Here is a 26853-nt window from a genome sequence, read left to right as displayed (position 1 = left end):
GGTTTTGTTCTTCTCCATTTTTTTTGTTTCCGTCCCACACGTTTGTCTGATTGATTGATTTGAAAATAAAGAAGAAACAGGACTTTTGCTTCTAACATTAGTTGTCATTTTAATGTGAAAATCCAGGATTTTGCTGGAATAGTGTGCTAATGTTAGCATCGAAGTCCCTTAATCAGGCATCGAGTTTCTGCTCAAAAGATGAGACTTTATAAAGGTAAAAAGAGTCCGAAAGTCATCATATTTATGTAAATATATACGCTCCTTTACACAGCTGCAAAGCACAGTCCATTTCAACAAACAACACATAAACTACAGGTGAACACGAGGTTTAAAGATGGGATTCACAGGCTCCATCACAGCTTCATGACCAGATCTGCGGGAGACAAAAGGGAAAAGGCAGCGGTTAAATTGTTTAAACTTCCATCCACCGTAGACTCTTTAATAAAAGGACTGGGTGTGTTTCACTGTTGGAACCTTCATCAGCCTGAGAGGTCAAGAAGCTGACGGGTTGGATCAACGCTTGTTTCGCCTTCCTGTTAAATGCTTCAAGCTGGAACAAATAAAAACAAACACGGAAAAAAGTGAGCTTTCAAAATGCCCGAGGAGACCCCAAACCTGCAAATGTACGTTTGAACGCATCAACTTTTTATTAAGTATTATTTGCCGCCTTAACGATATAATAAAACCCCGATCAGAAATGATGATCGCTGTGTACCGCTGAGTGATTCATGCATAAAGGAATTACTGTTCCAGTGAATGTCCAGGTGGTAAAATGGAAAAGTTCACAAACCGTTTTCCTCAGGTTAGCCTTTATTTCCTCCTCAGTTAGCTTATGTTTGCTCTTCTCTGAGTTCTTGGCTTTGGGGTTCTGACCCACAGAGGCGCCGTTGTGACACTGGTGAAAGGGGAATAACGCTGAGTGATTTAGGCATAACGGAAATACTGTTCCAGTGAATGTCCAGGTGAGAAAAAGGAAATGATCACAAACCGTTTTCATCAGGTTAGCCTTTATTTCCTCCTCAGTTAGTTTTCTCTTCTCTGAGTTCTTGGCTTTGGGGTTCTGACCCACAGAGGCGCCGTTGTGACACTGGTGAAAGGGGAATAACGCTGAGTGATTTAGGCATAACGGAAATACTGTTCCAGTGAATGTCCAGGTGAGAAAAAGGAAATGATCACAAACCGTTTTCATCAGGTTAGCCTTTATTTCCTCCTCAGTTAGCTGATCTTTGCTCTTCTCTGAGTTCTTGGCTTTGGGGTTCTGACCCACCGACGCACCGTTGTGACACTGGTGAAAGGGGAATCAACTTTTTGTAAGTATTATTTGCCGCCTTAACGATATAATAAAACCCCGATCAGAAATGATGATCGCTGTGTACCGCTGAGTGATTCATGCATAAAGGAATTACTGTTCCAGTGAATGTCCAGGTGGTAAAATGGAAAAGTTCACAAACCGTTTTCCTCAGGTTAGCCTTTATTTCCTCCTCAGTTAGCTTATGTTTGCTCTTCTCTGAGTTCTTGGCTTTGGGGTTCTGACCCACAGAGGCGCCGTTGTGACACTGGTGAAAGGGGAATAACGCTGAGTGATTTAGGCATAACGGAAATACTGTTCCAGTGAATGTCCAGGTGAGAAAAAGGAAATGATCACAAACCGTTTTCATCAGGTTAGCCTTTATTTCCTCCTCAGTTAGTTTTCTCTTCTCTGAGTTCTTGGCTTTGGGGTTCTGACCCACAGAGGCGCCGTTGTGACACTGGTGAAAGGGGAATAACGCTGAGTGATTTAGGCATAACGGAAATACTGTTCCAGTGAATGTCCAGGTGAGAAAAAGGAAATGATCACAAACCGTTTTCATCAGGTTAGCCTTTATTTCCTCCTCAGTTAGCTGATCTTTGCTCTTCTCTGAGTTCTTGGCTTTGGGGTTCTGACCCACCGACGCACCGTTGTGACACTGGTGAAAGGGGAATCAACTTTTTGTAAGTATTATTTGCCGCCTTAACGATATAATAAAACCCCGATCAAAAATGATGATCGCTGTGTACCGCTGAGTGATTCATGCATAAAGGAATTACTGTTCCAGTGAATGTCCAGGTGGTAAAATGGAAAAGTTCACAAACCGTTTTCCCCAGGTTAGCCTTTATTTCCTCCTTAGGTAGCTGATTTTTGCTCTTCTCTGAGTTCTTGGCGTTGGGGTTCTGACCCACCGACGCGCCGTTGTGACACTGGTGAAAGGGGAATAAGAGTATAAAAGAGGGCCTGGACGTGTTTCTCCACAGCGGTTTAAACCAAAACTCCTGGTCTGCGTGGAGATGCCAACAGGATCTATCTAAGAATGGCTTTTGATCAGTGAAAAAAGAGGAAACCTTTCCCACCTGATCGACCCGTCCCTCCTCCTTGGGGGCTGGCTGCTGCTCCACGGCCGGCTCTTTCTTTTCAGCATTATCCACCACCTTTACCTCCGTTCGTTTCCACCACCAGGCAAGCTTCTTCTTTTTCTTTTTTGACCTTTTTCGCCATTTTCTCATATTCATTTGGGGGGTGGGCAGACACTGCTGGTCCAGCGGAGGTGCCATTTGCCATTGGTCAGGAAAACTTCTTGGATGTTCCACAAAATTTACAGGAAAATTATGACACTGATTCTGTGCGTAAGGGAGGCTGCTGGGATAAAAGGAGGGATGCGTGGCAACCTGTGAATATGTCCAGTAAGAACTCGTATTATGATAAGAACTGGTGCTGTACGCGCTGTACTGGGAGTACTGAGACAGAGTGTAATCTGGCAATGGGCTGAGAGAATAACTGGGATTGGGAGGAGGCCACGCCTGGGTTTCTGCACATGACTGCTGTTGATCTTCATTGCTGGTCTTCAGTCTTTTTTCTGTGCCCGGGTTGTTTTCGAGGCCCGTCAGGTTCTCGCCGCTTCTCGCTGGCGACCCGTTGCTCCTGCGTTTGGAGACGTTGCTGCGGGAGCTTCCGCAGTAAGAGGAGCTGGAACTTCTGCTCCTAGAGGAGGAGCAGGAACACGATGACGAAGAAGAGCCCCGGCTTGACCTCGGGGACCCCTTCGGGTGTCTGTCCGGTTGCCGTCTGCTCTGGGCTATCGCGTTGTCCGTTTTCTTGCCGTACAGCCTCTCCTGGGTCCGGTTTGCTAGTTGGCTCATCTCCTCCTTTTCCAGTTGCAAGCCCAGACTTTTTAAGATGTTCTGAAGCTGCTCGTGTTGCTGATCGTGCTTTATTTTTTCTTCATCTTCCTTGTTGTTCCTCATTGCTGATGTCCTAAAGCTAAAAGGGGAAAGTTCCTCCTCTTTCTTTTCATCCTCATCAGGGATTGGGCTACTCTGAGATCTTTCTTGGCTGCGTGGATCAGTGCTGCTTTCTTCCTGTCCACTGGGTTCTCCCAGTGAGTTCCCATCATTAGAATATGGTCTCTCTCTAAAGGACATATCTGTCACCTCATTTTGCTGGATATTATGGCGCTTATCATCCAAACAAAGGTCTTCGGAGTCAGCGTTGACAATTTTCCTCAGCAAATCCACATCTACTCCTTTGTTGAGAACATTGAGGAAACGCTGAAAACCCTGATCAACGCTGTTCTCGGCCAGTGAAGAAGCGGCGCGTTGAGGAGGAGGAGGCGGCGGCGGCTGTGAGGCATGAGAGGAAAAATTGCTAAGTAGAGAGCACAATATAAGCAAAAGTTCCCTTCTCATGAAATAATACTTTAAGCGTGAATTAGATTGAACATAAAAACATTAAAATATTCCACAAACCTGTGTAATAGATGGTGAAACACACGGGTGACGCCTCCTGTGCGTCATGAGCATCTTCACTCTGCTCTTTAGTGGATGATCTTCCAGTTGCTTATCACCTTTACTCGGGTCGGATGACTTTATCCTGCTGCGAAAATGGCTCTGAACAGTAAGAAACCAAAGTTAACATTCTGGAAACCACACTCGCCCTGCAAACTGGACCATCTAGACAAAGGAAACGGGCTCATTAATGAATAAGAGTGGCTGAATCAAAAGCTCACCTGTGACAGAAAGCCGTTTGATTGCCGTTGCTGTAAAATTGCGTTCACCCTCTCTTTCAGAGACGTCCCGGTGCGTCTGCACGACTGCTCACCGGGGGCTCCAAGTGATGGCTCCAACACTGTTTTACAGGCTGGAGAAGCTTCCCTGCATATTTTCCTCTCCTCTATTCCTCTTAGCTCTTTCAGCTTCCTGGTCAACTCTTGATCTTCTGGATCTGTGTCTGGAACATGGACAGTGTCTGCTCTGTAGTGGCAGGACGTCTGATGTGTCCCATGTGTCCCAGAAGGATTCTCCATCCTGCCTCTATCATTCTTCTGGTAGGTGTTCATAGTGGTTTGCCATTTTCGAACAGAGTCTTCCCAATCAAGAGAGTTCATCATTTTCCTGCCTTTTTGCTTTCCTTCTGTAAAATAGAAACATCGTGGAGATATAACTCTGCAATGGCTAAAGCTTTACAGTATAACAGAGGGAAATATAAGAAAACAATGTCCATGTCACAGCACAACATTAGCTTGGAAGCTAACTATTTACTTACTATGCTACATGTGCCCGAATGGACGCTTCCGGGGTCTTTATGATATTTTGCAGTTTTCACTTCTGGGGCTGTGACACTTGAGAGTTTAATCGGATCAGGTTCTAAAAACACTTGCAGAAAAATAACATTCGATTATTCTGAGGACTTCGACGATTCGCTTTCTGCTGTCATAAAATAGATCAGCGCCCCCAGCTGGAGGGATGACCGATACTACACCTTGATATTTATATACACAATAATAAAATAATTCCTCTTGTGCAAGCATTTGTCTGGCGACAAAGTCGGCCTGAATGTGTCACAACTTCCTAATAAGTCTCTAAATTTTATTAGAATAACTCTAAGCTTATTCGTGACTACTTTGGTGTCTTGTCACATAGGCACACAATCTCCTTAAAATGTTTCCTGAGGACTAAAAACAAGGTTAGTCAAAGAAAACACCACCAATTAGCAGCTCAAACAGTTTAATGTTATCAAATTCAAATGCTTAGATGTTTATACATGATTATACAAGGAATGAAATTAGTCAGCAATGAAACAAAAAAAGAAAATGAGCCTTAAAACCATTCTAAATACAGAAAAATAGCTTTTTCTTTAAATTAACTTGTGTCAAATTTGTTTTTGAATAGAATGTGCATAAATACAGTCCTCCAATATCCACCACACATATAAGAGTTCTTAATAACTCTTAATACACTGTATGGGTTTACTAGTGTCTGTTGCTCCATGCTGTAGTGAATTGCTTTTTCTAGTTTACGTCCAAATTGGATTTATAATCCAAAGAATCTCCGTGTTCATCAAGAGACGGCATTCACAGTATATCCCACTCTTTCCACATTAACCAGGCTGCTTGGTTTCAATGACCTGCAAACAGCGAGGTCTTGACAAGGGTTTGGATTTCTGAGGAGGATTTAAAGGGTGAACTGGAGGTGGTGGAAACAGAGGCCTCATTTGAGCCAACGCCGCTGGAAAGACGTTCATTGGTGGAGGTTGGGGGTAAGGAGGCATATGGGGGAAAAACAAATGGGGTGTGGGTTGGGACAAGTTAGGAAGAAAGGCTGGAAAAGGCTGCCCGGGACGGCTAACTGGCGAGTATGCTGGCATTGCAGGCACAGGATGCGGCTCTGGTAAAGTGTATGTGAAATCCTGAGGGTAAGATGGACGTGTTGAGATGTTTTCCCTGGACTTCTCTTCACTGTTGGTTGATTGAAAACTGTGCGAATCCTTGTTCTTGGATTTCTGAGGTGACGGGCTGTAAGTGGACCTGCTGCTTGACGACGATCTGTTATGTAGCCTTGGTGACGACACCCTCATTGTATCTCTTTCCCTGCTACGCCTACCTGGGCGTCCCCTGTCGCCGTCTCTCTTACCATATAGGCGTTCCTGGATCCGATGTGACATCTGGCCCAGTTCCTCAAATTCTATATTCATGCCAATGGCCTGCAAAATATGCTGCGCCTGCTTGTGTTTGTGCTCCTCCTCGGGTGTTAATGTTATCTTATCCAAGTGTGCGAGAGACCCAGAACAGCCACTAGAGCCTGGGTAGCTCTGGTCTCCATCACGGGACCGCACAGGCAGTTCATCAAACATTAAGTTCTCCTTTGGGGTGGATAACGATTTGCGTGGAGGCTCTGAAGACGCCATTCTCCAAAACTCCACGTCCTCGCTCCTGCGGTCGGTGTTTTGGTGAAATTCCGGCTCCCCCCTGTCAGGAGGTGACAAAGGTCCATCTGTAGTATTCGGGGGGGAAGTCAGAGCCTGCGGTCGATTCTCTTCTTTTGCAGAAGTCATGATTTTGGTGAGAGTGGCGACATTCACGCCCTTGTTGAGAACATTGAGGAAAAGCTGGAAACCCTTGGATGACGTGTTCTTGTCGGGAATACTTTCCTTTTGGTGTGTGCCGTCTCTGTCCGGATTCTTAAAAACACACACACACACACAAAAGCAACCACAAACGATGTCACTTCTGTTGTCAGACAAATACTTCAAGCCATTATATGGAGAAATAATCCATCACTGTATTGCAATAACCTTCAACAAATGTTGGTCGGATGGATATACATTTGTACCAGGCTTATTATTTAGGAAAATTGAGTTTTAATTGTTGATCTTTATTATATATATCATAATTTATCTATCCAACTGAACTTAAGATGGGGAAATAACTGGTTGGACCAGATTGGTGAGAAACAAAATCCTTAAAATGACACGTTAGGGTTTCTATAGTGACTGACCTTCATAGGCTCATCTAGTGACTGTGTCCTCTCACGTGCACCGTCCCAGGTCCTTTCACGATCGTCTCTGTCGTTGTTGTATCCAGTCAGTTGTGCATCATCGTGTCGTTTCCTGTACACAAACTCCTCGTGGTGTCTGTGACCGGAACCTTTCGTTCTTTTCCTACTTTCGAAATCTTTTTCTTGTTTCAAATCAGCGGACGGGTGAAAGTTTGCACCGTCAAGCGACAGTTGCCGGCTCGTTTTCCCCTCAGCCAAATGTCTGTATTTGTAGTCCTCTTCGTCCTCGGTCAGCCGCCGCCTTTTCTTTTCCAAAGCGCCCCAATCTGGGGAGGACGCGCGCCTCCTCAGCGGGCTCTTTCGCCTCCTTTCGTGGTTCGCGAAGTCTTTACTGTACCGCCTCCTCGGCGAATCACCGTACTCTCTACTTCTGCTTGTCCTCTCCGAACTTCCCCCGTAGGAACGGTGGGAATTCCTCTGAGTTTCGTGCTTTTCCCAGTGCTCATCATCGCCGTCCCAGTGCCTTCTCACACCGTACTGCCGACTGTGATCGGACCTGTGGGAATACATCTCTCTGCAACCTTGTGGATGTTAAATTCTACAAGGAGGGGGGAAAAAAACACATATATCAACAATGAACTCCAAGGTAACAAGTTTGTTGTGTCAATGAGGAAAGACTCAAGTATCATTTATTTGGTCTCTGCTTTAGTAATTTGATTTCAAACGATGATTTCTTTTCCTCAAAGGACAATTTGGCTTCAACAGCAGTTAAAACCATTTAATTGTGGAGTTTGAAGCGGTTCAACAAATGAACCGAATATAATCTAGACTTTCAAGGTGTGCATAAATTTGAAGAAATTACGGTAGCACAACTAATAGATTATATAGATTGATTTATAGAAATGTAGATAGATTATCCTGTGATTTGGGACACAACTGATTGGGCCCATAATGTAACGTGAACAGTACCTGAGTAGCTGCACTTGCTACTGGCTAATGGCTCATCCAAACAATAACACCAGTGAAGGTATAAACATTAGATATTAAAGAAGGAACCCTGGAGGTTTCTTTTAAATCCAACTAGCAAATTACTTTAACTAATCGGTTCCAGTGACCGCTGAAGCGCAGGATTTGGCTGCCACATTAGCAACACCGGGCACAGATGCGGCCACGTCAAGACCCGAATGTTCCGTTACCTCTGCAGTTAGTCGGCTCCACTTCGCTGGAAGACAACGTCCACGGTGAGATCTAAATATCAGGAAAATGCTAAAAGCTCAAAAAACAACAGCTCACGACACATTCGGTACCAAGTTGACTAATGGTGCCACAGTTTGTGTTTTCATTCGCCATGAATGAGCAAACGCGCGACGGCTGAGTTTGATCATCGCCGCCTACCGGGCGGAGTTGGAACTGCACCATCACGACCCACCCACGACTGTTGAAACAAAATATCTCTTTATGCATTTATTTGTGTTTTTGATTTGTTATTGATTATCATATGTTAAACATGTGTAAGTAATATATACCCGTGTAGTAAAATGTTATTTCTTTGAATCTACTGGACTGTTTAATGGATACTTTGCACAGTGGTCCTGTTCGGTATTGTTCGGTGATGCAGTATCTGCACCTACGGGCTGCAATACTGTCATGAATCTACAATCAATACCCTAGATATAGAAAGCAAACACAGAGTTTTAGAAATATTTCACAAATTCATTTAAAAAAAAAGAAAAGCAGATGCACAGCGAGCACAGCAGATCAGACTATGCACATTCTTTATTGAATTATTGCCAAGAGATAGCATCAATGGCCTTCAATTTATGAGCAAATTAAATAAAATTAAATAGACAAATGGCATATTAACAGTGTGCAGTGTGACATACCTCTATATATTATGTGCCACTGTCATTTACATCTTCCAACACACTACTAAGGTGCAGGCACTATTTGCTAGCTGATCATTAAGAAGTTTAGTTCACATGTGCGTTTTACAGTCTTTGCTATAATGAGAACCTATGAGAATGTGTGCTGGAGTGAAGGCCGTCATGTGAAAAACTGTTTATCCAGGGCCTTCTGCTGGAAAAATGGGAATGCTAGTCCACCTGGAGGCGCTGTAACAGAGACAGTAGCTGTTATATTCAGTGTTATGATGCAGAATAACATAAAAACAATGTAGCTTTGAAGGATGAGTCAGAAAACCTGGAAAAGGAATGCTTTGGGATCTGTAGTGGGATGATACAAAAAGCTCTAGAATCCTCTCACCTCCTCACTGGTAGAATTTAATCTCCGCATCCACACAGTCGAAAAACAACTCCCCCAGGTCTTGTCCAGGGATCTCTCCATTCAGCATGGCAGAGATCTCGCTCAGACACTGCGACTCCAGTTCTCTCAGTATCTCTAGGATGGCTGAACCCTCGTTCTGACATGAAAAAAGATGGAGACGTCAGGACGGCACCATCATCTGGGTCAAATATTACATGTGTTTCATGTTGACACAGGCAGTTAAAGCAGTGTGCTCAGTCAATTCTAAACTGTGGTTACGCCTCTTTAGGTAACGTGTACTTTTAGGAGAGACCATTCCACTTTTCCAAATCTTATTTCATCCAGACGTCTGAGTCAAGAGACTTAATGACAGCACCTGCACACCTAATATTACACACCACTGGGTCCCACTACCACTGATAACATTCAATAAATAAATATGTAACGTTGGGTGAGTCAGTATAAATGATTTGACAAGAGTCACTAAATGCTATGATATCAATATTAAACGATATTGCGATTATATGAAACCAAATGTTTTAAAAAAAATCTTATTTGGAGAGTAAACATCAATAAATTGTTGATTATTGCAATAATTCTTTTGTGTTACTACTGTTCTGTTGTGATGTCATTGTTTTCAATTTTACAGACACAAAAACCAAATATTGTTCGTAATATATAATTATACAAACGCATTGTGCATCAATTTAAGACACATCTGTCAATGGCAATAGCAGACAGATATTGTGGTTTAGTGACATAAATACAACCAATTGGAAGTGTTTCATGTTTAAATAATATAACATACTGTTAATCATGTCTTTGTTTAGAGACTGCTTTTATTTGACCACAGTGAGTGACAAAGTTAAGACAACTCATGTATATATTCATTTAAAGCTATGAATGAGGCTCACCGGGTGGGTCTCCATGATGCTGAGGGCCACCTGGTGGCACTTGTACAGCTCATGTCTGCGGTCCACCTGGCTCTGAAATCGTGGCTGCTTCCTGACAGGGTCCTCTGGGCCAAACTGTGGGGAGACCACCCCCAGCACTGGGGTGCAAGAGTCCGAGAAGACAAAAGGCTTGAATATAGACCTGGCAGAAGGCAGGAGAGAGACAAAAAGAAACTCTTCATCCACCCCCTGCATGCAGATGTGAGGAAGAAGTCTGGAGGGGAACGAGACAGTGCTGTGCACAGTACATAACCAACCAGCTCATCGGGACGAGATTCAGATTTTAATACATTTACAGAAGATGCAACCATTCTGGACATGGACATGGTAGAGAGAGGAGAAAAGGAGGCCACCTACGTCAAATTAGAACAACCGCCCCGAAACAACCATCAGCCATCTAAATTGCAGTCTTGAGATCTATTTTCAGGAGACACGACTTGTAAACCAAGACTTCTGTCACAATTATGATTATCCTGGGACGGGAGCGGCTAAAAGAGCTTTTCTGGAGACGTGCGTAAAGAAAGGAGGACGGACACCACCTGCAGGTCAGTCGGACAGTAGATGGCATAATGACTGGAACATCTAGCAGCAGAACCTCCCACCTAAAATCAGACCTTTGCCAGTGGCCACCATTACTGCTGCGCCAGTTCGTTAGTCGGTTTGATCATAGCTACAAAATGCAGATATTATGTAAGACAAAGATACTGTCAATACTATTTACACCACGAAACACACCCCTACACATTACTCTCCAGCATAAATGCTTGTTTAGATTGAAAGATCTTCAACAATTTATCAGAGGTCCAATTTTCTTGTCAATCCAAGCAGAAACGTTTAGATAAATTGTATGAGTGAGAACAAGCCTGTGCAATTAGGTCATTATTTGGATCACATGTTACTTGTCAATTAAGTTGCAGGAGTTTAGTGGCATCTGACTGGAAAATTTAAGAGAAAAATGTCCCACATAGTACTTGACTGATGATGCAATTTAAAGGGCTCAAAGTTGCTCAGAAGAACAAGGGGAAAATCCCTCTACTCCAAAATGTACACGACCATGCGTTTTCTGGTACTTCCTCCTCCAGGGTACATGGAAGGTAGATAAAGCTGTCAAATATAAACAGAGTAAAGTACCTAGAGGGGTCTGGTGTAGCAGTGAAGAAGTGGATGCAGGGCAGGCTGGTGTCTCTGGGCAGGATGGACACCATGCTGCCAGTGGTGCAAAACCCCCCAGAATCCATGCAGATACCGCTGGCTTTGTCCCTCAGTATAGACATCATGACCTCAGCTGTGACTGCCCCTGAGCCCGCACAAAGGGCAGAAAGGGTAGGTTAATCGATCGACATCAGCCCAGTCCTACAAGTCCCGATCCAGCTGGGTATTCTGTCCAACCAGGTAAACATCTGCTTTCAGCTGGGCCCCAATTTTCTTACGGAAAGCAGTGGTCTAAATGGTAACACAGAAAACCCGGCTGGATTACAGGCCTTGTAGGATTGAGTTGATTAGCTCTGGGTTAGTATATCATTGCACAATTACTTTTAGAAACACAGGAGCGGACCACCCTCACCATCGTGATGGTGAAGTAGCTCTGTGCCTCCCTTGTAGCGCTGTTTCGCCAGCTCCATCCTGGCCGGCGGATTTTCAGGGCTAAATACCTGAGAAAAGTTAAACTCCCCTTCGCCATCCCACCAGCCCTGAGCCTGGGCCACACTTCTCAGTTCTGGGTGCTCCGCTGAGATCTCAGAACCAATGGTCAGCTGGTTGGAGATGTTCTTCACACCCTCTTGGTGGAATAAATATCATAGCATGAAAAAAAAGCCTTAAAAACACAAGTTGCTAAACCAGATATTTAAAAACACCATTTATTCTGTTCCACAAAAGGTGATATGAATCAATTCCATAATAACAAATTTGCACACCTGTGATCTTCTGGGCCACCCATAGACGTCCACTTGTTTCCAAGACCCAGGCCGCTTCGCGGTCCACCAGGAGGAAGGTGTTGTGGTAGCTAAAGGGGGCAGGATCCTCCCTGCACTGGCCCCCCTGCCCATACTGCTCCAGGAGGCCTGTGATAACAGTCAGGGCTGCCCAGGCGCTGTCACCACGCTCCAACCCTAGTCTGATGAACAAAAGTCCACCCAGATGACTCAAAAATGATAAAATATTTCATGAAAGGTATGCCTGAAAAGCATTTGTCATATTTTTCTTATCCTATACACTTTTTAAAACCACTTTTCCTTTTAACTGACTGAAAACTGATACGTTTTTCCCCTTTTATTTGTCCCTACGTTGCACACGGTGCTGCACCATTTCAAGATCTATCTTCGCTTTTGAAACAGCTTCAGCAAATGCAGTTTATCAGATTAAAGTACAGTAATCTAATTTATTAACGTGTCTGAGCTCAACAAATCACCCTCCATACCTTTTTTTCGCAATACTATTTAGCAAACTATGCGAAACGGGAGACTGGTGGTGACTTTTTCATCCTATTGTGGCAGCAGTTCTACAGGAAATGGAACTGAAATGTGTCCAAATGTGTCAAAACCTGTTTTTTTAGGGCACCGATCAACGACTCGCAGGATTTGACTTATACTTACCGGACAAGGTCCATGCCCAGCAGAGCCTCTTCAGAGTTAACAGTCTCTCGGGTCCAGACAGCCTCATTGCCTATACAGACTCCCTGGTCGTTGGCTCCCATTTCAGCCCCCCACATCCAGGCAGGCTTACTGAGAATCACCGCATGGGTGTGCTCCAGCTGTGGGATTTGGATGTATGTGCACTGCAAACAGAAATCAGTGAGTAAGAGTGAGGAGTGTGCAATGCTGACCGAATACAAACTGGATGAAACAGATGGAAATGGTGTCAGCTATCAGAATATATGCACTTTAAAAGTGTATGTATACGTGTAGTATTTCACTACATATACTGTGGTGAAAAATTAATATGGTGAAAGCCGTGTGCAGAATGTTTAATGTAGCTTTGGTGTTCAATGTTGGGAAAAAATACATATTATTTTATTCATTTAACAATGAATGATCTTGCATGATTGTTTTGAACATTATAACCATGAATGAAGAACAGATGTAATTTCATTTTGTTTATTTGAAACCCAAATCACTGATGGAGGTGAGGAGTTAATTTACCTCCAGGGTGGACCCCGGAGGATGAGAAGCTGCCGGGAAGTGGACCACCTCCTGCACCTCATCCCGAGGACGGTCTGAATTCTTGCCAAAAATTACGTGATTATCACGGGAACCAGGGGGCAAGGACACAAAACAATCACATGACATGGGAGCCTCTTCCATTCTGAGGGAGGAGATGAAAATAGTGTCAAAAACACACATCAAAAGTTAAGATTTAAGTAAGGTTTTTCTCTATTTTGATACTTTAATCCTGGCATTTTAAAAAAAGAAAAAAAAATAGCATAGCATACTTTCCTAAAACAAATAAATAAATCATAAATTTAAATAGAGAAATGTACGCAGCCCGTTATCAATTCATATAATCAAAACAATTACAACATGGATTATTCTAATTTCAGTGTTGAATTCCCAACCTGCTCTTGAAAAAATAACACCTATAAACTTTTTATCGTACCAATACGAGAGAATAGAATATTTTTGGACAAAGGAATAGGTGTTTTTGTTTTAAAAGAATCTTTTGGTGATATTGCACCCATCTAATATTATCTGACTAAATCCTTTTGTTCTTTTATGGTCTTTTAAAGCTTATTTACAATACAATTTATTTCCACAGAATATAAAGGATATAAATATCATATGAGGTCTGTCCCTTATCTGCATAAAGCATAATTTTACACCCACATCTGCTGGTGCTGTCATGGTAATTGGAGCAAAATAACCTAACATTAGCACACAAGTCACAACAAGCACATTAATTTTATACATTTTTATTCAACCCATTCACAAACAGTATTTGAACTAAGCTTATTATTGGCTGTTTATTATAACCGCACCCCAAATAAAAGAATGATATATATTGTCATGTCTACTGTGAAATATTCTAACAACAATAGTAATAATGGTGATAATAAAGTGTAAATATAATTATTATACACGTGGCCGTGCGTCAGTGACCCTCATGTGGAATGAGGTGTATGAAAGGCTATGGGTGGACGTTAGGGAAAAAAACATTGAAATGTGTACACACTGAAAATGTGCACACACACTTATAACTTTCAAAATAAAATCAAGGTGATTAGGATCAAAAATGGATTTATTCACAATTTAAGACGTGCTCACAGGAACTCAACATTCCCGAACCGATGGAGATACTACACGTCAAATGAAGTCTTCCACCTAAATACATTTATTTTGACAAGATATCGACGACTTCCGGTTACACTGCCACAACTTCCGGGAGAAGTGAAATCATGATAGTGCGAGTCTGCACATTATCGGTGTAGCAGCAAGTAGCACAATGCGTGAAGATTGTCAGTGTGCGTGTTTACATTATGGATAGCGTGTATGTTTTCAGTGTACATATTTTCTGCGCGTGCAATGGCAATATTTTCGCCCTGAACGGCCTCCCATATAAAGTTGTCCACCCGTATTTATCCATGTCGCATTCATTTACACTCTCACACACGGGGATTAGGAGGGAGGCTACTTGGAGGACACTTCAGTGACAGTAATCTCCTCAAATCCGACCGCCACGTTGTCTTATTACGGCCCTTTCCTCATATTTGTGACCGCTTTAGAGCCGGAAATCGTGTCGTTAGACAACCAAGTGCACAGCTAACGTGTGCTGCGGCGGAGCTCGGTTCGGTGTTTATTAAGAGCAAATAAGGCCTGACGGTCATTCCGCGGCGAGTCTGACGTTACGGGCTGCTGCAACCTTTTCCGTGGGGTTTAATTTCGGAGGGGGGCAGATTAGAGGGGTTGGAGTCTGCAAACTAGAGCTAGTCGCTACCGCGGAAGACCTTTACCTTTTCTTCACGCCGGGACCGAGCGGTCGTGCCGCGACAGAGGCAGGTTGGAGAAAGGGGGGTGATCACGTGACCGAGGGCTCCAGAGGCATGTACTTAAAGGTCTCGACTCGTCTGGCCACAGGCGCAGCGCGCCGCCGCGCGCCGCTGCCGCTGCACACCTGTGTCACGTTGTGCATCTTCATCATCAGTCTGCTCCTCTTGGCAGAACCTCCCAAACCGCAACCGACACTCCTGAAGGTGACCCGACGAGTCCCCCGCATGCAGGTCGTTTCCCCGCAGATTCAGATCTGAAGCAAGAGTTTATAAAACAATAATTATATGAGATGTTTATTTTTTTCCCCCACCGCAGTTGATGATTATCAGCTTGACTCAACTTAAACTCATGAGTTCATGTCTGCGTGAGTAAGACTGATGAGCTGGACAAACGGCTCACCTCGTGTAAACAACGGACGAGCTTGTATCCATAGCAACGGCCACCGCTAAAGAAGCAGTCCAGCCACATTTATTCATAAAAACATTCATATCTACCGATAGAAAACAGTTGCCTGTAAACTAAGTTTTAATCTATGGGTTTGTCAGGTACTTTCACTTATCTATTACCAGTCGGCCTATAACTGAAAATAAATATTTAAAAAATGGAAAAGGGGGGAAATTCACAAAAAAACAAGAAATCTAAGAGAACCGACAGAATTCACATAAAATGAACACCTATGTGTCCTACTCTTTTTAGCCTGTGGCTTCAAAATGTAATTTAAAATGCACTATTCTGATTTTTGATGGAAGATACTGCTTGCTGATTCCACTATGTGCTGAAACACCAAATAAAGAAGAAAATGGAATAATGATGACACTAATATTCTAAACTAATATTCCCCTCATGTGTAACTAGTAAGATTTCGGTTCAAAGTAGGCCAAACAGAGGACTTGTTAGTTTTTTACTATCGTTGATATGAAGAATCTGTTGCTACACCTACTGGTTTTATCCATATTAAAAAGAATTCATGTCAACATTTGTTGGTGCTATCAGACTTTTTACTGCCTTTATTTGTGAGTTCTAACAGAACATCTTGCCTCTTTATTCAAGCGTCTCAGAAACCAGGCTTGCCTTAGAGCAGAGGTGTCAAACTCAAATACCCAGTGGGCCAAAATTCAAAGCTGGGACAAAGTCACGGGCCAACATTAATATTTATTGAAAAAAAATATAAATATATATATAAAAAAAAAATCTTCCTCCAGCTATAACAGGGAACCTTTTGATATGGACCCAAACTAGTTTTGCTCAACTACTGAACATGGAACAAGCAAAGCTTAACACAATACAATATATAATTTATTATTGCACACATGCAAAGTTGAAATTCAAATAAAAAAACACATCACTGGCATTCATTTCTTCTCTTTTAAATTTCAACAGCAATCTTTTTCCATTGTAAGTTAATGTAGTGTAAATGTAATGCCTTTTCATCTCTTCTACTTTCTGGCACCTTTGAGTCTTGGTGTTGCGTTTTATCAATATTTCTATATTATCTACTATTGCGTGTCATCTGTTGTTGTTCTCCTTGTAATACACAATGGCTCCACATACAAGACAGACAGGTCCGTCTACATATCTAAACAGATATTCTGCCTCCTACCTGTTCAGAAAGGTCCTATTTTCTGCCTTTCCTTTAATCATTTTTCAGAGGGGTAGTGCCAGAATTACCATTAACATATCAGGTCGCTATGAATACTTCCTCTTTCTTGGTGGTTGGCAAGCCACAAATTGGTGCATTACCACCACCAACTGATGTGGAGTATGGATTTTCACACCAAAACACCAGCAGAGCATTCTGCTATTTGTAGTATTAGCACATGCACTTTAAGCGATAATACTGGCGGGCCAGCTCTAATAGTCAATTGGTATGGCTTCGCGGGCCAAATATAATTACATTGCGGGCCAAATTTGGCCCACGAGCCAGAGTTTGACACCTATGCTTAGAGAGTGAAAAAAAAACATGGTCTTTAATGGTCACATAGAAAGAAAACAGTATTATGTTAGAGGATTTTGGGGTCTCCAGTCATCCTGTTGTCTTGGGCAGGAACCACAAGTACATTGAGATCTATTAGTAGTATTTTGAATTGCATTTCTCATTGCATTTTACACATAATGAAAAAAAATAAGATATTAGAAATACACACAATGTTATATTTCTCAAACCAGGGCAGCTAATAAGCACCAGATTGTGTCATCACACAGTGAAGCACCTTTGGCTGTCTTTTTAAGCAGAAGGACAGAGACATGTGTTCCAAACCCTTTAAAAATGAAAGCCTGCCGAGCAGCATTGCTTTGGTCCGCAACATTCCTGTCGCCTGGGTCCAACTCACAGCAAACAAATCACACGACTCTCGTGTCGGTGTACTGACTGACACGCTGGGCCTAGGATGACGTAACCCCGTTTAGCAGTTTAATAAATCCTTACACACAAACACACATGTACGTGCACGCAAACGGAAACAAGGAGTGACTGATGTTTGCGCTCGGAGACGCGGCACCTGGACTCGGTGCGGCGTTAAGTGCTGTTCGCTTGCGGCCGTAGGAATGCTGTGAAGGCCGGAGGAGTGAATACCTGAGGTGGTTTTTGTGAAGACAACCTGTTACCTGAACAGCACTCAGCTCCCTCCGCACCCTCTCCAGCCTTTCATCTCCTGGAAGCGCGCTGACAAGCGCCGCACATCCTGTCTGCTGTCACACAATAACAGTGAAAAAACTGCGTGAGAGGTAAACACGCACCCGTGCCAGAGGTGGGCACACCCAGGCACGGTCCAACACACGCGTGCACGACGTGCACCGAGTGAAACTGATCAGTCGCACCAGGGCGATACTTGTAAATAAACATCCAACGCGTGTAACGGTGCGCACAGGCCAGACTAAATTGAGTAAACACAAGTAAAAAATGGAGATGCGTGGCGAAAAATGGTATAAAATTATGCATGTCTCCTTCCTCCAGTGGGTTTAAATCACATGGTGCATCACTGTATTTTGGCTCAGCCTGATCTATTCTCAGTGGTGTGGACCAGAAATGTGCTCCTCTGCTTCTTCCTTAAACTCCAGTTTTGTATAAAATCCCCTAAATTAGAAGTAAATACATCATGTTGAAAAGCTGCTTTTGTGAAATTGAAAGTCACCCCCCTTCCCCCATAACTACCGGTTTAAATCAGTCAAAGGTTAAAAATAAAAAGCAAAACGAGGGTCTGAACTGAGCAAGATAGAACATGTTTTTAATTTTCTAATTTTATTCTTGCTTTCTTTTAGGGATCCTTAACTAGATCCTTATTAGTTACATTCTTTTACTGGTGAATTCACTCCAGGACCAGGGTTGAGGGCCTTTTTTTTTCACTTTTTTGGAGCCAGGCAGGCGTTGTGGCCCAGTTTGTAATCCCTGCCCTGTGAAGCAGAGGGCCATCCGGAGGAAGATGAGGGGTGTTAAGGGATGGAAACAGCTGCTGAGAAGCCCAGAGGATATTAATCTGGGGGGGAGACAGGATGGAAGGAGAGGCTGTCTAATAAAGTGTGGTATTACTGTTGCATGTGTGTGTCTGTGTGTGACTGGAGTGCAGTGAGTGCTCTCTTTATATCGGTAAGACAGCAAGTTCAATGCTTTCTGGATGATTAGATAAAGTGAAGCAATCTAAAGTTTCTCTGGGCAATTAAAGTTCCGGTTAAAAGCCATATAGGTGGAAGATGGGAGGGGTGGAGGGGCGGCAGCAGTCGCACAGACAGTAATGACGGCGCCACTGCTGTTTAACAATCAAAGATGGGAGGCGGGGGCTCACAAGGAAGTCTCTCCTTGAAAAATACAGGTGTTTGGTGCAATCAAAGTGCAGCTTGCAGAAATGACTGGGTTTGAAGTTGAAAGGGGAGGCAGGAGAGGGGAGCCAGCTTGTTGAGTGAGGGCCTGTATCAGAAAAAAAAAAAGGTGAGCCAGAAGACGGCTGTGGGCCGATCTCTCCTCCAGGATTTTGAATAATTAACAAGGATAAGGAGGATGACTACCAGGTACTTACTCTTTACTTTGTTTGGATCTCTTTCTGCCTCTGGAGGGGAAGTGAGGCTTTAGCCATCCGAGCTCTCTGGAGGCCGTCGTGTTGGGAGGGAGGAGGGGGGGGTTTGTCTGGGACACCAGTGACGTTCCCATGGGATGAGAGAGGCCAGTGGAAGCAGCCAGGGGCCAGCGGATCACAGTCAGAGGCGACAGTTCTGCACTGGGAAACTGGTTTACATCAAACACCTCCATTAAAGAGAGGTCACACCTTTACGTGATCATTCAGGAAATCTCAAGGGAAAACTTATTATGACACATAAAACACTAAAATACAATGAGATTAGTTTTAGGTTCCAAAAAGAATTCCATGTTTTGAGCTAAATAACTTTCTCTAAAAAGAGGATCCAATTATATTAATATCTGGGAGGGATAATACAAATAACACACACTTTTATTTGTTTTAAAAATTATTTTCCAGTTCTTGGGAAATAAAGGTTTGATTGTATTTTAACCAGAACTATTTTAAGCCCCAACATGAACTTGCACTGTAATTTCACGTTATTACCGAGCAACCTTTTTTTGATTGCACTCCAATGTGTTCACTAGGAAATATTCTTGAATAAACATCATTTAAACAAGGTGTGTGGTCTTCATGTGGACTGAGCTGCCGTACATAAAACCCCGTTAGCCTGAGAGACACCAGAGATTGCTTTAATTCACATATTTGCACTTTTACACCCAGTTGTAGCAAATCTATATGTGGGAATATGTGTTGGGTTTATAACGTTATAAAATCTAAGCTCTGGTTTAGTTCTGTTTGGTCAATAACGTGTTTATAAAACAACATCTTTTGACTGCTCTGCTTACATCTTTGCGGCTAAATGAATCTATTATAGAATTAGTTGACGTCCTTGTGGATTGTCGTGTAATCAGTCAAACTGGGTGTTTGTAAAGCGCCGCCTCGGAGAAAGAGGAGCTAAGAGGGGCAGGAAATGGCTTCCCGCCGGCTTGTCTGTGGTCGGTGTTTGTCAGTTGATTTGAAGCTGCTCCACCAACATGCTGCAACAGGAAAGGAATTAAGTCAGCGAGGAGACAAAATAAAAGACAAAGCCCTCAAAGGAAAATTATGTTAAAAACCATTAAATGTTTGATGTGCATTTAAATCTACTGCATTCCTTTTAGGTAAACTGTTTTATGCTCAGGGGGAGAAAGGATTTCATTATTTCTGGCACAATAAGATTAATAATACCAGTAATTTCTTCCTGAGACACAGCAGCACTGCTTTTTCTTTCTACAGAGCAACGATTCCATTTCCAGCCAAACCACCGCTGAGGAGTGTCCACAATCAAAGGATTTTCCATGTCTCACCTCCCTGATTCCCTGTCCAATTTACTGCACCATTCCCTCACCCAGTGTCACAAAAAAAGATGTTGCTGCATTCCAAAAAACATAAAAAGTAGTGATATGAGACCAAATGTATCCAAAAAATGTGCTATTGTTATGTTAAAATGTGTGTTTTAAGGAAGCTACAAGATGTTTAAACGATTGACGCATCAATATTTCAGTGACTTCAACAGAAAACGTTCATTTTTGCGCAAATATTTAAGTATTTTCAAGTATTATACAATCACACAAACATATTGAGAGATCCCGTTGACATGTGCGCGGTTGTAAAGAGGAAATTAGCAAATTAGAACTCAAATATTTAAATGTAGATTATAAATAAGGCATTTCTCTTCACACGACAAACACAAAAGCATAACTGTGCCACTCAGGGTGCCTTTTAGCGTATACCTCCGCAGCCTTAAGTAGAGCCCGTGTAGAACACTTTTCCCATTGATCTGGTGTTTCCTCCTCGGCTGTCGTTTCCTCACCTGCAGCCAAGGAGTCCACGGTAGCAGAGGGAGGAGCCTGCAGGGGCTCAAGACGCACAACCTGTCCAACAGTTTGTCACTTTTGAGAATGCTGCGCTACTGCGCGCCCAGAATGCGCTCCAACCGGACCCTCAGCAATGGAGAACATTAGATAAAATATTATGAGGATATTCATCCCTTTTGTCACGGACGCTTTTCTTATCAAAGGATGAAGCAGCACAGCTGAATTTCCCCCCTAATACGACAAAATCATTTAATCAGGTAACTCACTATTAGAATTTTGATCAGTTGCATCTGTTTTATTTTATTTTTATTAAACTGGACGACTTGGTACAAGTCCATACTTGTGGACGTCAAAGTCGTGCGTGTACTCAAAAGAACGAAAGAGCTGTTACTACAACAGGTACCGAAGGTACGTTGATTTATAGCCCTCATTTGAAATGTCCACACAATTTTCAACAAAGCTGCTTAAACCTCCAGGCTTCTTCCTTCCTCTGCTTTTCTAAAAAGTTTGGTTTTTTTTTATTTGGTTAGAACATGAATTTAGAACATTTTTGGAGAAAAAAATTATAAGTGTGACTAAAGTAATTACACTTAATTAAGCACATTCTTTCGGTGAAGTTCGTTCTTTTTTATTCAAATACAAATTTGTATATTTGAATCGAGATTTTGAAAAGTATTTTAAAGTTTAAAATGGAATTCAGGATTCTAGTTTTATTCCGGTAAAGTACTCTGATATGCAGCAGCTGCAGCTATTTTTATGTATATTATTATAAACTATGCATTCCTATTTCAACATCAGCAGAGGAAATAATAATATAAAATATCCTTTGTAAAATCAGGGTGGCTTTAGATGGAAATAAATGCAGCAGTGTCCAATTATGTCTAAATTGGTACAAAGACATTCATATATCATAAACTAACTTAAAAACAAATCCAAAACATACAGTCACGCTGAAGTCGAGACTAAATAAAATTCACCTTCTCCGCATTCTCAGTTTCAGAGGTGGCCGAAAGAACGATAGAACGATTTCATATTTTCTATTTTTGCCCAATATAGCATAAAAACAGGTTAATTCCTCAACTTTTTTGCCCTCTTTGCGATGATACAAAGTCTTTTTTAGTATAAACTCTGGAACCCGACGCATCGGAAACATTCTCTCTCCATCTTTGTAAATCAAGACTCAAAACCCACCAGTTTAAAAACGGCCTTCACCCTCAAACCTTCCTCCTTAATATGGTAACAAAGGGACTCATATCCTAAATGTGTTATTATTTATTATCATTTTCCAGCAAGCAAGAGGTCCAGAAGCAATAACCTGAGCCTTATTAAACTGATATGTAGCACTCATCTTATCTTATCTTATCTTATCTTATCTTATCTTATCTTATCTTATCTTATCTATCTTATCTTATCTTATCTTATCTTATCTTAACTTATCTTATCTTATCTTATCTTTAGTACCGTATATATTTTTTTGGAAAGGACGTTTTTGTCATGTCAGACCAATAAATTCCTTCTCATTGTGAGACTCTGAGCGTGTGACCAGCCTCCAACGGCCAGATCATTTGCTTCCATGATCCGGAACACCTGGAAAGTGAGCTGACACTCACAAACACAAGCGCATGACCACAACTATCCCAGCGTCTGTCTGTGCCGTGTCCCGGTGGCAGACTTGTAAAGCTGGGGCTGCGCTCAGTCTTGGTCAGACAGGTTTTATGACACCGACTCTGTCATTGCTGTGTACCCTCCTCCTCCTACGAGCTCGCTGTCCCCCCCGGGGGCCTCCGCTTGCCAGCTGTTTCCCTGAGGTGCTGCTGGCACTTTGACCAACAGAAGAGGATGCTTCTGTCTTCGTTTGGCTACGCTTTTGTCGAGAAGGGCCACGTTGCGAGGCTCGCCTAAGTGTGTATTGCTGCAGAAATTACAGTGCACCTCTGGCTCCAGGCTGACACAACATAAATCTGCTTGACCTTTAACTCTAGACCTTTAATTTAGGAATTCCAAACTAATTGCTTTACAATTTCACAGAAACAAAAAAAGGCATCTTTGGTGGGGTGGACTGGATTTTCTAAGGCACATTATCCTCATCTTTTTCTTTTTTTTGACTGTCTCGACTCGACAAATTGGGAACTGCTTGTTGCTGTCATTCACACTGACACCGCCTGTAGACCTCTCCAGGCTGTGCTGATCGCACTCTCGCGGCCTTCCCCAGCATCTGGCCTCGCCGTTCTGACTGACATTTCACATTCTGCAGCTTCGTAGCGATTCTTGCGACAACCGTCTCAAAACGAAAATACCGACCTCTGAGGTTATTGACTACTTTACTGTTTCCTGTTGTAAAGATAATTGCAGATGTTCCAGGATGGGGGTGTGGTGGAAGTCTCTGAGATACTTTGAGGGTTAGGACATTTTTTGAGCCAGGCAAATGTCTGGCTTCTTGTCATAAATCTCCCGCCTTGAATTCATAAGTGTCATTTTACATTTACAAGTCAGAGTCTGCGTACCTGTTGCCAAGTGTGCGTACGTGGTATAAAACAAAAGGCTGTTGTGCTTCAGAGTGTGTGACTATCATTATAAAGACATTGTTCATATGGGATTATTGGATTTTTAGGCTCAGGAAGGCCATTCTCAAAACAGTTCATGCCTTCTGTTGCTTCCATTGAAGAGGTGGGTTGTTTTATGGGGCTTCTTTTGTAATTTGCCTGCAGGGATGTTGTTGTAAAGTACGTGTGATTTATTCAGGGGGGAAAAAAAGGAAAACAGGTTCTCCTGTCTGCCAGGTTTCATCTTCACAAACTTCGGAGATGTACAAATAGACGTTGGCCTGCAGCCATATCTCCCGGGATCTTCTTCCTTTACCAATCTGCTTGCTTGTCAGCACTCCCCTTCACTCTCATCCTTCCCCCACACCAGAGCCGTCACACTGAGGCCCGTGATGTTGTTTTCCGTCTTTGACTGTCCTCCCTAAGAAGTACCTGATAGTAGATGTAGCAGGATTCTGTCTGGACATGTCAGTCGCCCCCATCTTGCGTCTTTATGACCAAGCAGTATGAGAACTGCGGAATCTATTGAAATAAGAGGTATGTTATGCGTCGGTTCGTTAAACGCAATAAAAAAGACGAGGCTTTCGGCCTGGGGGGGGTGTGTGCAAATTGTCAGAGAGTAAAAATTCCGAAGCCTGGAAAAAAGTGACCTCAGTCTTTGTCATTAGTATAGCCTGAGATTTAAAATTGCCATGTTGGTAGCAGATTTAAAGACACTGTTTCTTCTTCCTCTTTGCAGGAGTTCAGCCGCATCCCCATCCTGTCATGTGGTAATATTGTCAACACGGCCGCCGAAAGAGTGAAGAACAGGAGCTGTTGACTTTACCGACAGTATTGCATTTGCATCAGCTGCTCACATGGCCCACCCTTATGAGCCGTGGCTACGGGCAGCACCGCCTGGTGGCAGCTCAGAAGACATGAACATCCCCTCTTGGTGGGACCTCCACAGGGACGTGCAGCCAGGAAGCTGGATAGACCTGCAGACAGGACAGGGCGTTGGCCTCCCTTCGGTGGCTCCAGGGAGCTCCATGGGATTACAGTCCTCTTTAGGCCCCTACGGTTCTGACCCGCAACTCTGCTCCCTGCCTCCGGTGCAACACGCTCCAGCCTCGCACTCGTCACACCTGTTCCCACAGGATGGATTCAAGATGGAACCGCTGGCCCCTGAAATGCTGCAGCAAGAACAGTTCTCCTTGGAAGAGCCCCAGGAGAGCATCGCCTCAACGCGTCCCAAGGCCCAGCGCCGCTCCTCTTCCAGGAGTTCTGCTCAGGCAGTGTGCCGCTGTCCTAACTGCATCCACGCAGAGCAGCTGGGCCAGAGTACCGACGACACCCGGAGGAAGCACATGCATAACTGCCACATCCCAGGCTGCGGCAAAGCCTACGCGAAGACGTCCCACCTGAAGGCCCACCTGAGATGGCACAGTGGAGATCGGCCATTTGTCTGCAACTGGCTCTTCTGTGGCAAAAGATTCACTCGCTCCGATGAGCTGCAGCGCCACCTACAGACGCACACCGGTGCTAAGAAGTTCAGCTGCGCATTGTGTCCCAGAGTTTTCATGCGGAACGACCATCTTGCCAAGCACATGCGCACGCACGAATCCCCGCCGGGACATGGCGAGGAGAGGGTGAACGGTGACGGGAGGATGGATAAAGGCTTCGATGCGCCTACGCCACCACAGTCCTCCTCAAATGTGTCCGCCTCCGACGCCGCAGATCCTCCACTGAAACTGAAATGTGAGACGGACACCTCTGTCCCTAGTCTGACAGGGCAATCTGGGTAACTTAACAGTTTTTAGAATGATTATTACACACCACCCTCTGTTACAGAGTTGTTATAGTTTTATGATAGAATAGTGGACTAAAAGGGGTTTGGAAACTTTTACTAACATGTGATGGACCATAAAAGTTATTGCGGTCCAGAGTTTTTGTCAGGAGGGCTATTCCAGTTGAGCGATAAGCGCAGCGAGAAATCCTGGAATTTGATGATTATTGTGGACAGAATTGACGAGGACACAGCCAAGCTGGAGTGGCGGCTTGTCGCTGGACCTCCACTGCTGCTAGAGCCACCGGGAGATCCCGGGACCGGATCGGATCGAGGTGGATTGTTCACTTGTTTACAATGAAATTGATCCTTAGCGTTTCACTGGAAGGGTTTCGTTCGTTTGTCGCCAACACTCTGCTAATCCCAAAGACAGAAACAGTTGAATGGATCGAGACGACAATAATATTTAATATTATCTCAGACTGGCCCTGGAAGTGTGTTGCCTACTACACAAAACATGAAAAGACACTGGAAATGATGTAATACAACAGTTTACTAATGTTAAAGTTGCAGTTACCATTTTTATGGCAGTGAACACAACACTCTGTGTGTGTGTGTGTGTGTGCGCGCGCGTGTGCCTATGCTCTTACCAGCATTAATTCAACAGCAGAATGATGATGATTCTGTAATAACAACATTGTATCACATGCGGATCTATAAAACTTGAAGTTTGGAGCACTTCATACTGTAGACTAAGTAATTTGGTGTTTTTTTCTGTGATAGAAAAATACATATTAACAGAATAAAACACTCCGACAATGTCAGTTTAGGTCAGTTTTGTATAGTTATGTTTTATTATTAATTACAGGATTGATAGTCCTATAGAAAGCAATGCAAGTGTCTATAGTTAGGATTAGGATATAGCCCATCATATTCAGATGTGAACAGGACACGTACTAGGGTGCACAGGCAAGTTACATTATGGGATGTACATGATTGCTGTATTTTTGTATAGAAGAAATGGAAGACATTGCTTAAGACTAGTGAATCATTATGTTGATGTATTACTGTTGATAATTCTGCTGTGTTGTTATAGATTATGTTTTAGTCCTTTTTATTGTTATGTCAGTAGAACAAGATGGACACTTTTAAACTGATTGCTGTAGTAAATATTTTAATTTTAATGAAAAGTAATAAGTTAAAAGTACATGTATTTAATCTGTTACTGTCCTTTATTAAATAAAAACTATATCCTTTATCAGTGCTCAACATTCATGTGTCATTAATCTTTATTCTTAGCATTACTACTACTACTATCATATTATTGTTACTATTAATGTTAGTGGTAGTGTTAATAACACTTAGTAATGACAGCAGTAAATAAGACAATTCAAGTTAGAAATTAGATATTATGCATACATGGATAAATATAAATGAAATAAACATTTAAGTCAGATTTAGCAAAGCTTTAAGGGTTATTCCGTCATATTGCAACTTTCAAAAGTTTATTATCATTGCATTTGGTTCTCTGCTGTTATCAAAATTCAAATGTCATTTTAAAACCATATTTAACAGAATATCAGCCACATACATTGTTTTCCCTTAGAAAAATAAATAAATAAAGAAAAAATGGTTGGTTATATGATGAAAATACAAACATTTAGGACAAAAAAGTGACTGTATTTTGACAGTTTCT

The 26853-nt window shown here is 42.8% G+C and overlaps 3 protein-coding genes and 2 long non-coding RNA genes across 30 annotated transcripts; 2 read left to right on the top strand and 3 right to left on the bottom strand.

The window, feature by feature from the left end:
* Window positions 1–83: 83 nt before the first annotated feature.
* LOC130527875 (zinc finger protein 318-like) lies at window positions 84–8164 on the bottom strand. Of its 23 annotated transcripts, none has more exons than XM_057036674.1 (13): window positions 7983–8164; window positions 6787–7384; window positions 4020–4423; window positions 3760–3900; window positions 2368–3633; window positions 2113–2217; window positions 1842–1946; window positions 1650–1748; window positions 1452–1556; window positions 1181–1285; window positions 989–1087; window positions 791–895; window positions 84–550 (listed from the first exon to the last, which is right to left on the bottom strand). In XM_057036674.1, exons 3-13 carry the CDS (start codon window positions 4398–4400, stop codon window positions 413–415), a joined length of 2649 nt encoding a protein of 882 aa, XP_056892654.1. In that variant the 5' UTR covers window positions 4401–4423; window positions 6787–7384; window positions 7983–8164; the 3' UTR covers window positions 84–412. The 23 variants fall into 23 exon arrangements, with proteins under 23 accessions (XP_056892654.1, XP_056892659.1, XP_056892652.1 ...); XM_057036679.1 differs by lacking the exons at window positions 6787–7384; window positions 7983–8164 and adding an exon at window positions 4556–4741 and having other exon boundaries at window positions 84–373; window positions 475–550; XM_057036672.1 differs by lacking the exons at window positions 6787–7384; window positions 7983–8164 and adding an exon at window positions 4556–4741.
* A 380-nt stretch (window positions 8165–8544) lies between these two features.
* On the bottom strand, window positions 8545–15092 carry scrn2 (secernin 2). 2 transcript variants are annotated; one of them, XR_008951143.1, is made up of 9 exons: window positions 14947–15092; window positions 13142–13304; window positions 12596–12777; window positions 11918–12117; window positions 11566–11781; window positions 11133–11298; window positions 9963–10099; window positions 9049–9205; window positions 8545–8897 (listed from the first exon to the last, which is right to left on the bottom strand). XR_008951143.1 is itself a non-coding variant. In XM_057036742.1 (9 exons), the coding sequence occupies exons 2-8, from the start codon at window positions 13301–13303 to the stop codon at window positions 9053–9055; spliced, it is 1260 nt and encodes a 419-aa protein (XP_056892722.1). In that variant the 5' UTR covers window position 13304; window positions 14947–15090; the 3' UTR covers window positions 8545–8897; window positions 9049–9052. The 2 variants fall into 2 exon arrangements, 1 of the variants encoding a protein (XP_056892722.1); XM_057036742.1 differs by having other exon boundaries at window positions 9963–10143; window positions 14947–15090.
* LOC130527932 (uncharacterized) lies at window positions 15087–15961 on the top strand. The gene is made up of 2 exons (XR_008951153.1): window positions 15087–15213; window positions 15299–15961. It is a non-coding gene; the product is annotated as an uncharacterized LOC130527932 (long non-coding RNA).
* Window positions 15962–18186: 2225 nt separating this feature from the next.
* LOC130527928 (uncharacterized) lies at window positions 18187–20942 on the bottom strand. Of its 2 annotated transcripts, XR_008951148.1 has the most exons (4): window positions 20766–20921; window positions 19839–20030; window positions 18994–19199; window positions 18187–18884 (listed from the first exon to the last, which is right to left on the bottom strand). It is a non-coding gene; the product is annotated as an uncharacterized LOC130527928 (long non-coding RNA). The 2 variants fall into 2 exon arrangements; XR_008951147.1 differs by lacking the exons at window positions 18187–18884; window positions 18994–19199 and having other exon boundaries at window positions 19662–20030; window positions 20766–20942.
* On the top strand, window positions 20799–26428 carry LOC130527908 (transcription factor Sp6-like). Of its 2 annotated transcripts, none has more exons than XM_057036755.1 (2): window positions 20799–21257; window positions 24132–26428. In XM_057036755.1, the coding sequence occupies exon 2, from the start codon at window positions 24250–24252 to the stop codon at window positions 25174–25176; it is 927 nt and encodes a 308-aa protein (XP_056892735.1). In that variant the 5' UTR covers window positions 20799–21257; window positions 24132–24249; the 3' UTR covers window positions 25177–26428. The 2 variants fall into 2 exon arrangements, with proteins under 2 accessions (XP_056892735.1, XP_056892736.1); XM_057036756.1 differs by having other exon boundaries at window positions 20802–21106.
* Window positions 26429–26853: the final 425 nt, after the last annotated feature.

Source organism: Takifugu flavidus, chromosome 6 (genome assembly GCF_003711565.1).
Source record: "Takifugu flavidus isolate HTHZ2018 chromosome 6, ASM371156v2, whole genome shotgun sequence".
Classification (NCBI taxonomy): Eukaryota; Metazoa; Chordata; class Actinopteri; order Tetraodontiformes; family Tetraodontidae; genus Takifugu; species Takifugu flavidus.
Note: the sequence above shows the minus strand (reverse complement) of the source record. Positions and strands in the feature narration are given on the sequence as shown.

Excerpts from the sequence above, each read along its gene's own strand:
- LOC130527875 (XM_057036674.1), bottom strand. The coding sequence starts at position 4,400 with ATGATGAACTCTCTTGATTGGGAAGACTCTGTTCGAAAATGGCAAACC. Across the intron at positions 1,947-2,112 it reads AGGCTAACCTGGGGAAAACG|TGTCACAACGGTGCGTCGGT; the intron begins GTTTGTGAACTT and ends CCCTTTCACCAG. Across the intron at positions 551-790 it reads AGGCTAACCTGAGGAAAACG|CTTGAAGCATTTAACAGGAA; the intron begins GTTTGTGAACTT and ends TATTTGTTCCAG.
- scrn2 (XM_057036742.1), bottom strand. The coding sequence starts at position 13,303 with ATGGAAGAGGCTCCCATGTCATGTGATTGTTTTGTGTCCTTGCCCCCT. Across the intron at positions 11,782-11,917 it reads GGTGGCCCAGAAGATCACAG|AGGGTGTGAAGAACATCTCC; the intron begins GTGTGCAAATTT and ends TATTCCACCAAG. Across the intron at positions 9,206-9,962 it reads GCATCATGGAGACCCACCCG|AACGAGGGTTCAGCCATCCT; the intron begins GTGAGCCTCATT and ends TTTTCATGTCAG.
- LOC130527908 (XM_057036755.1), top strand. The coding sequence starts at position 24,250 with ATGGCCCACCCTTATGAGCCGTGGCTACGGGCAGCACCGCCTGGTGGC.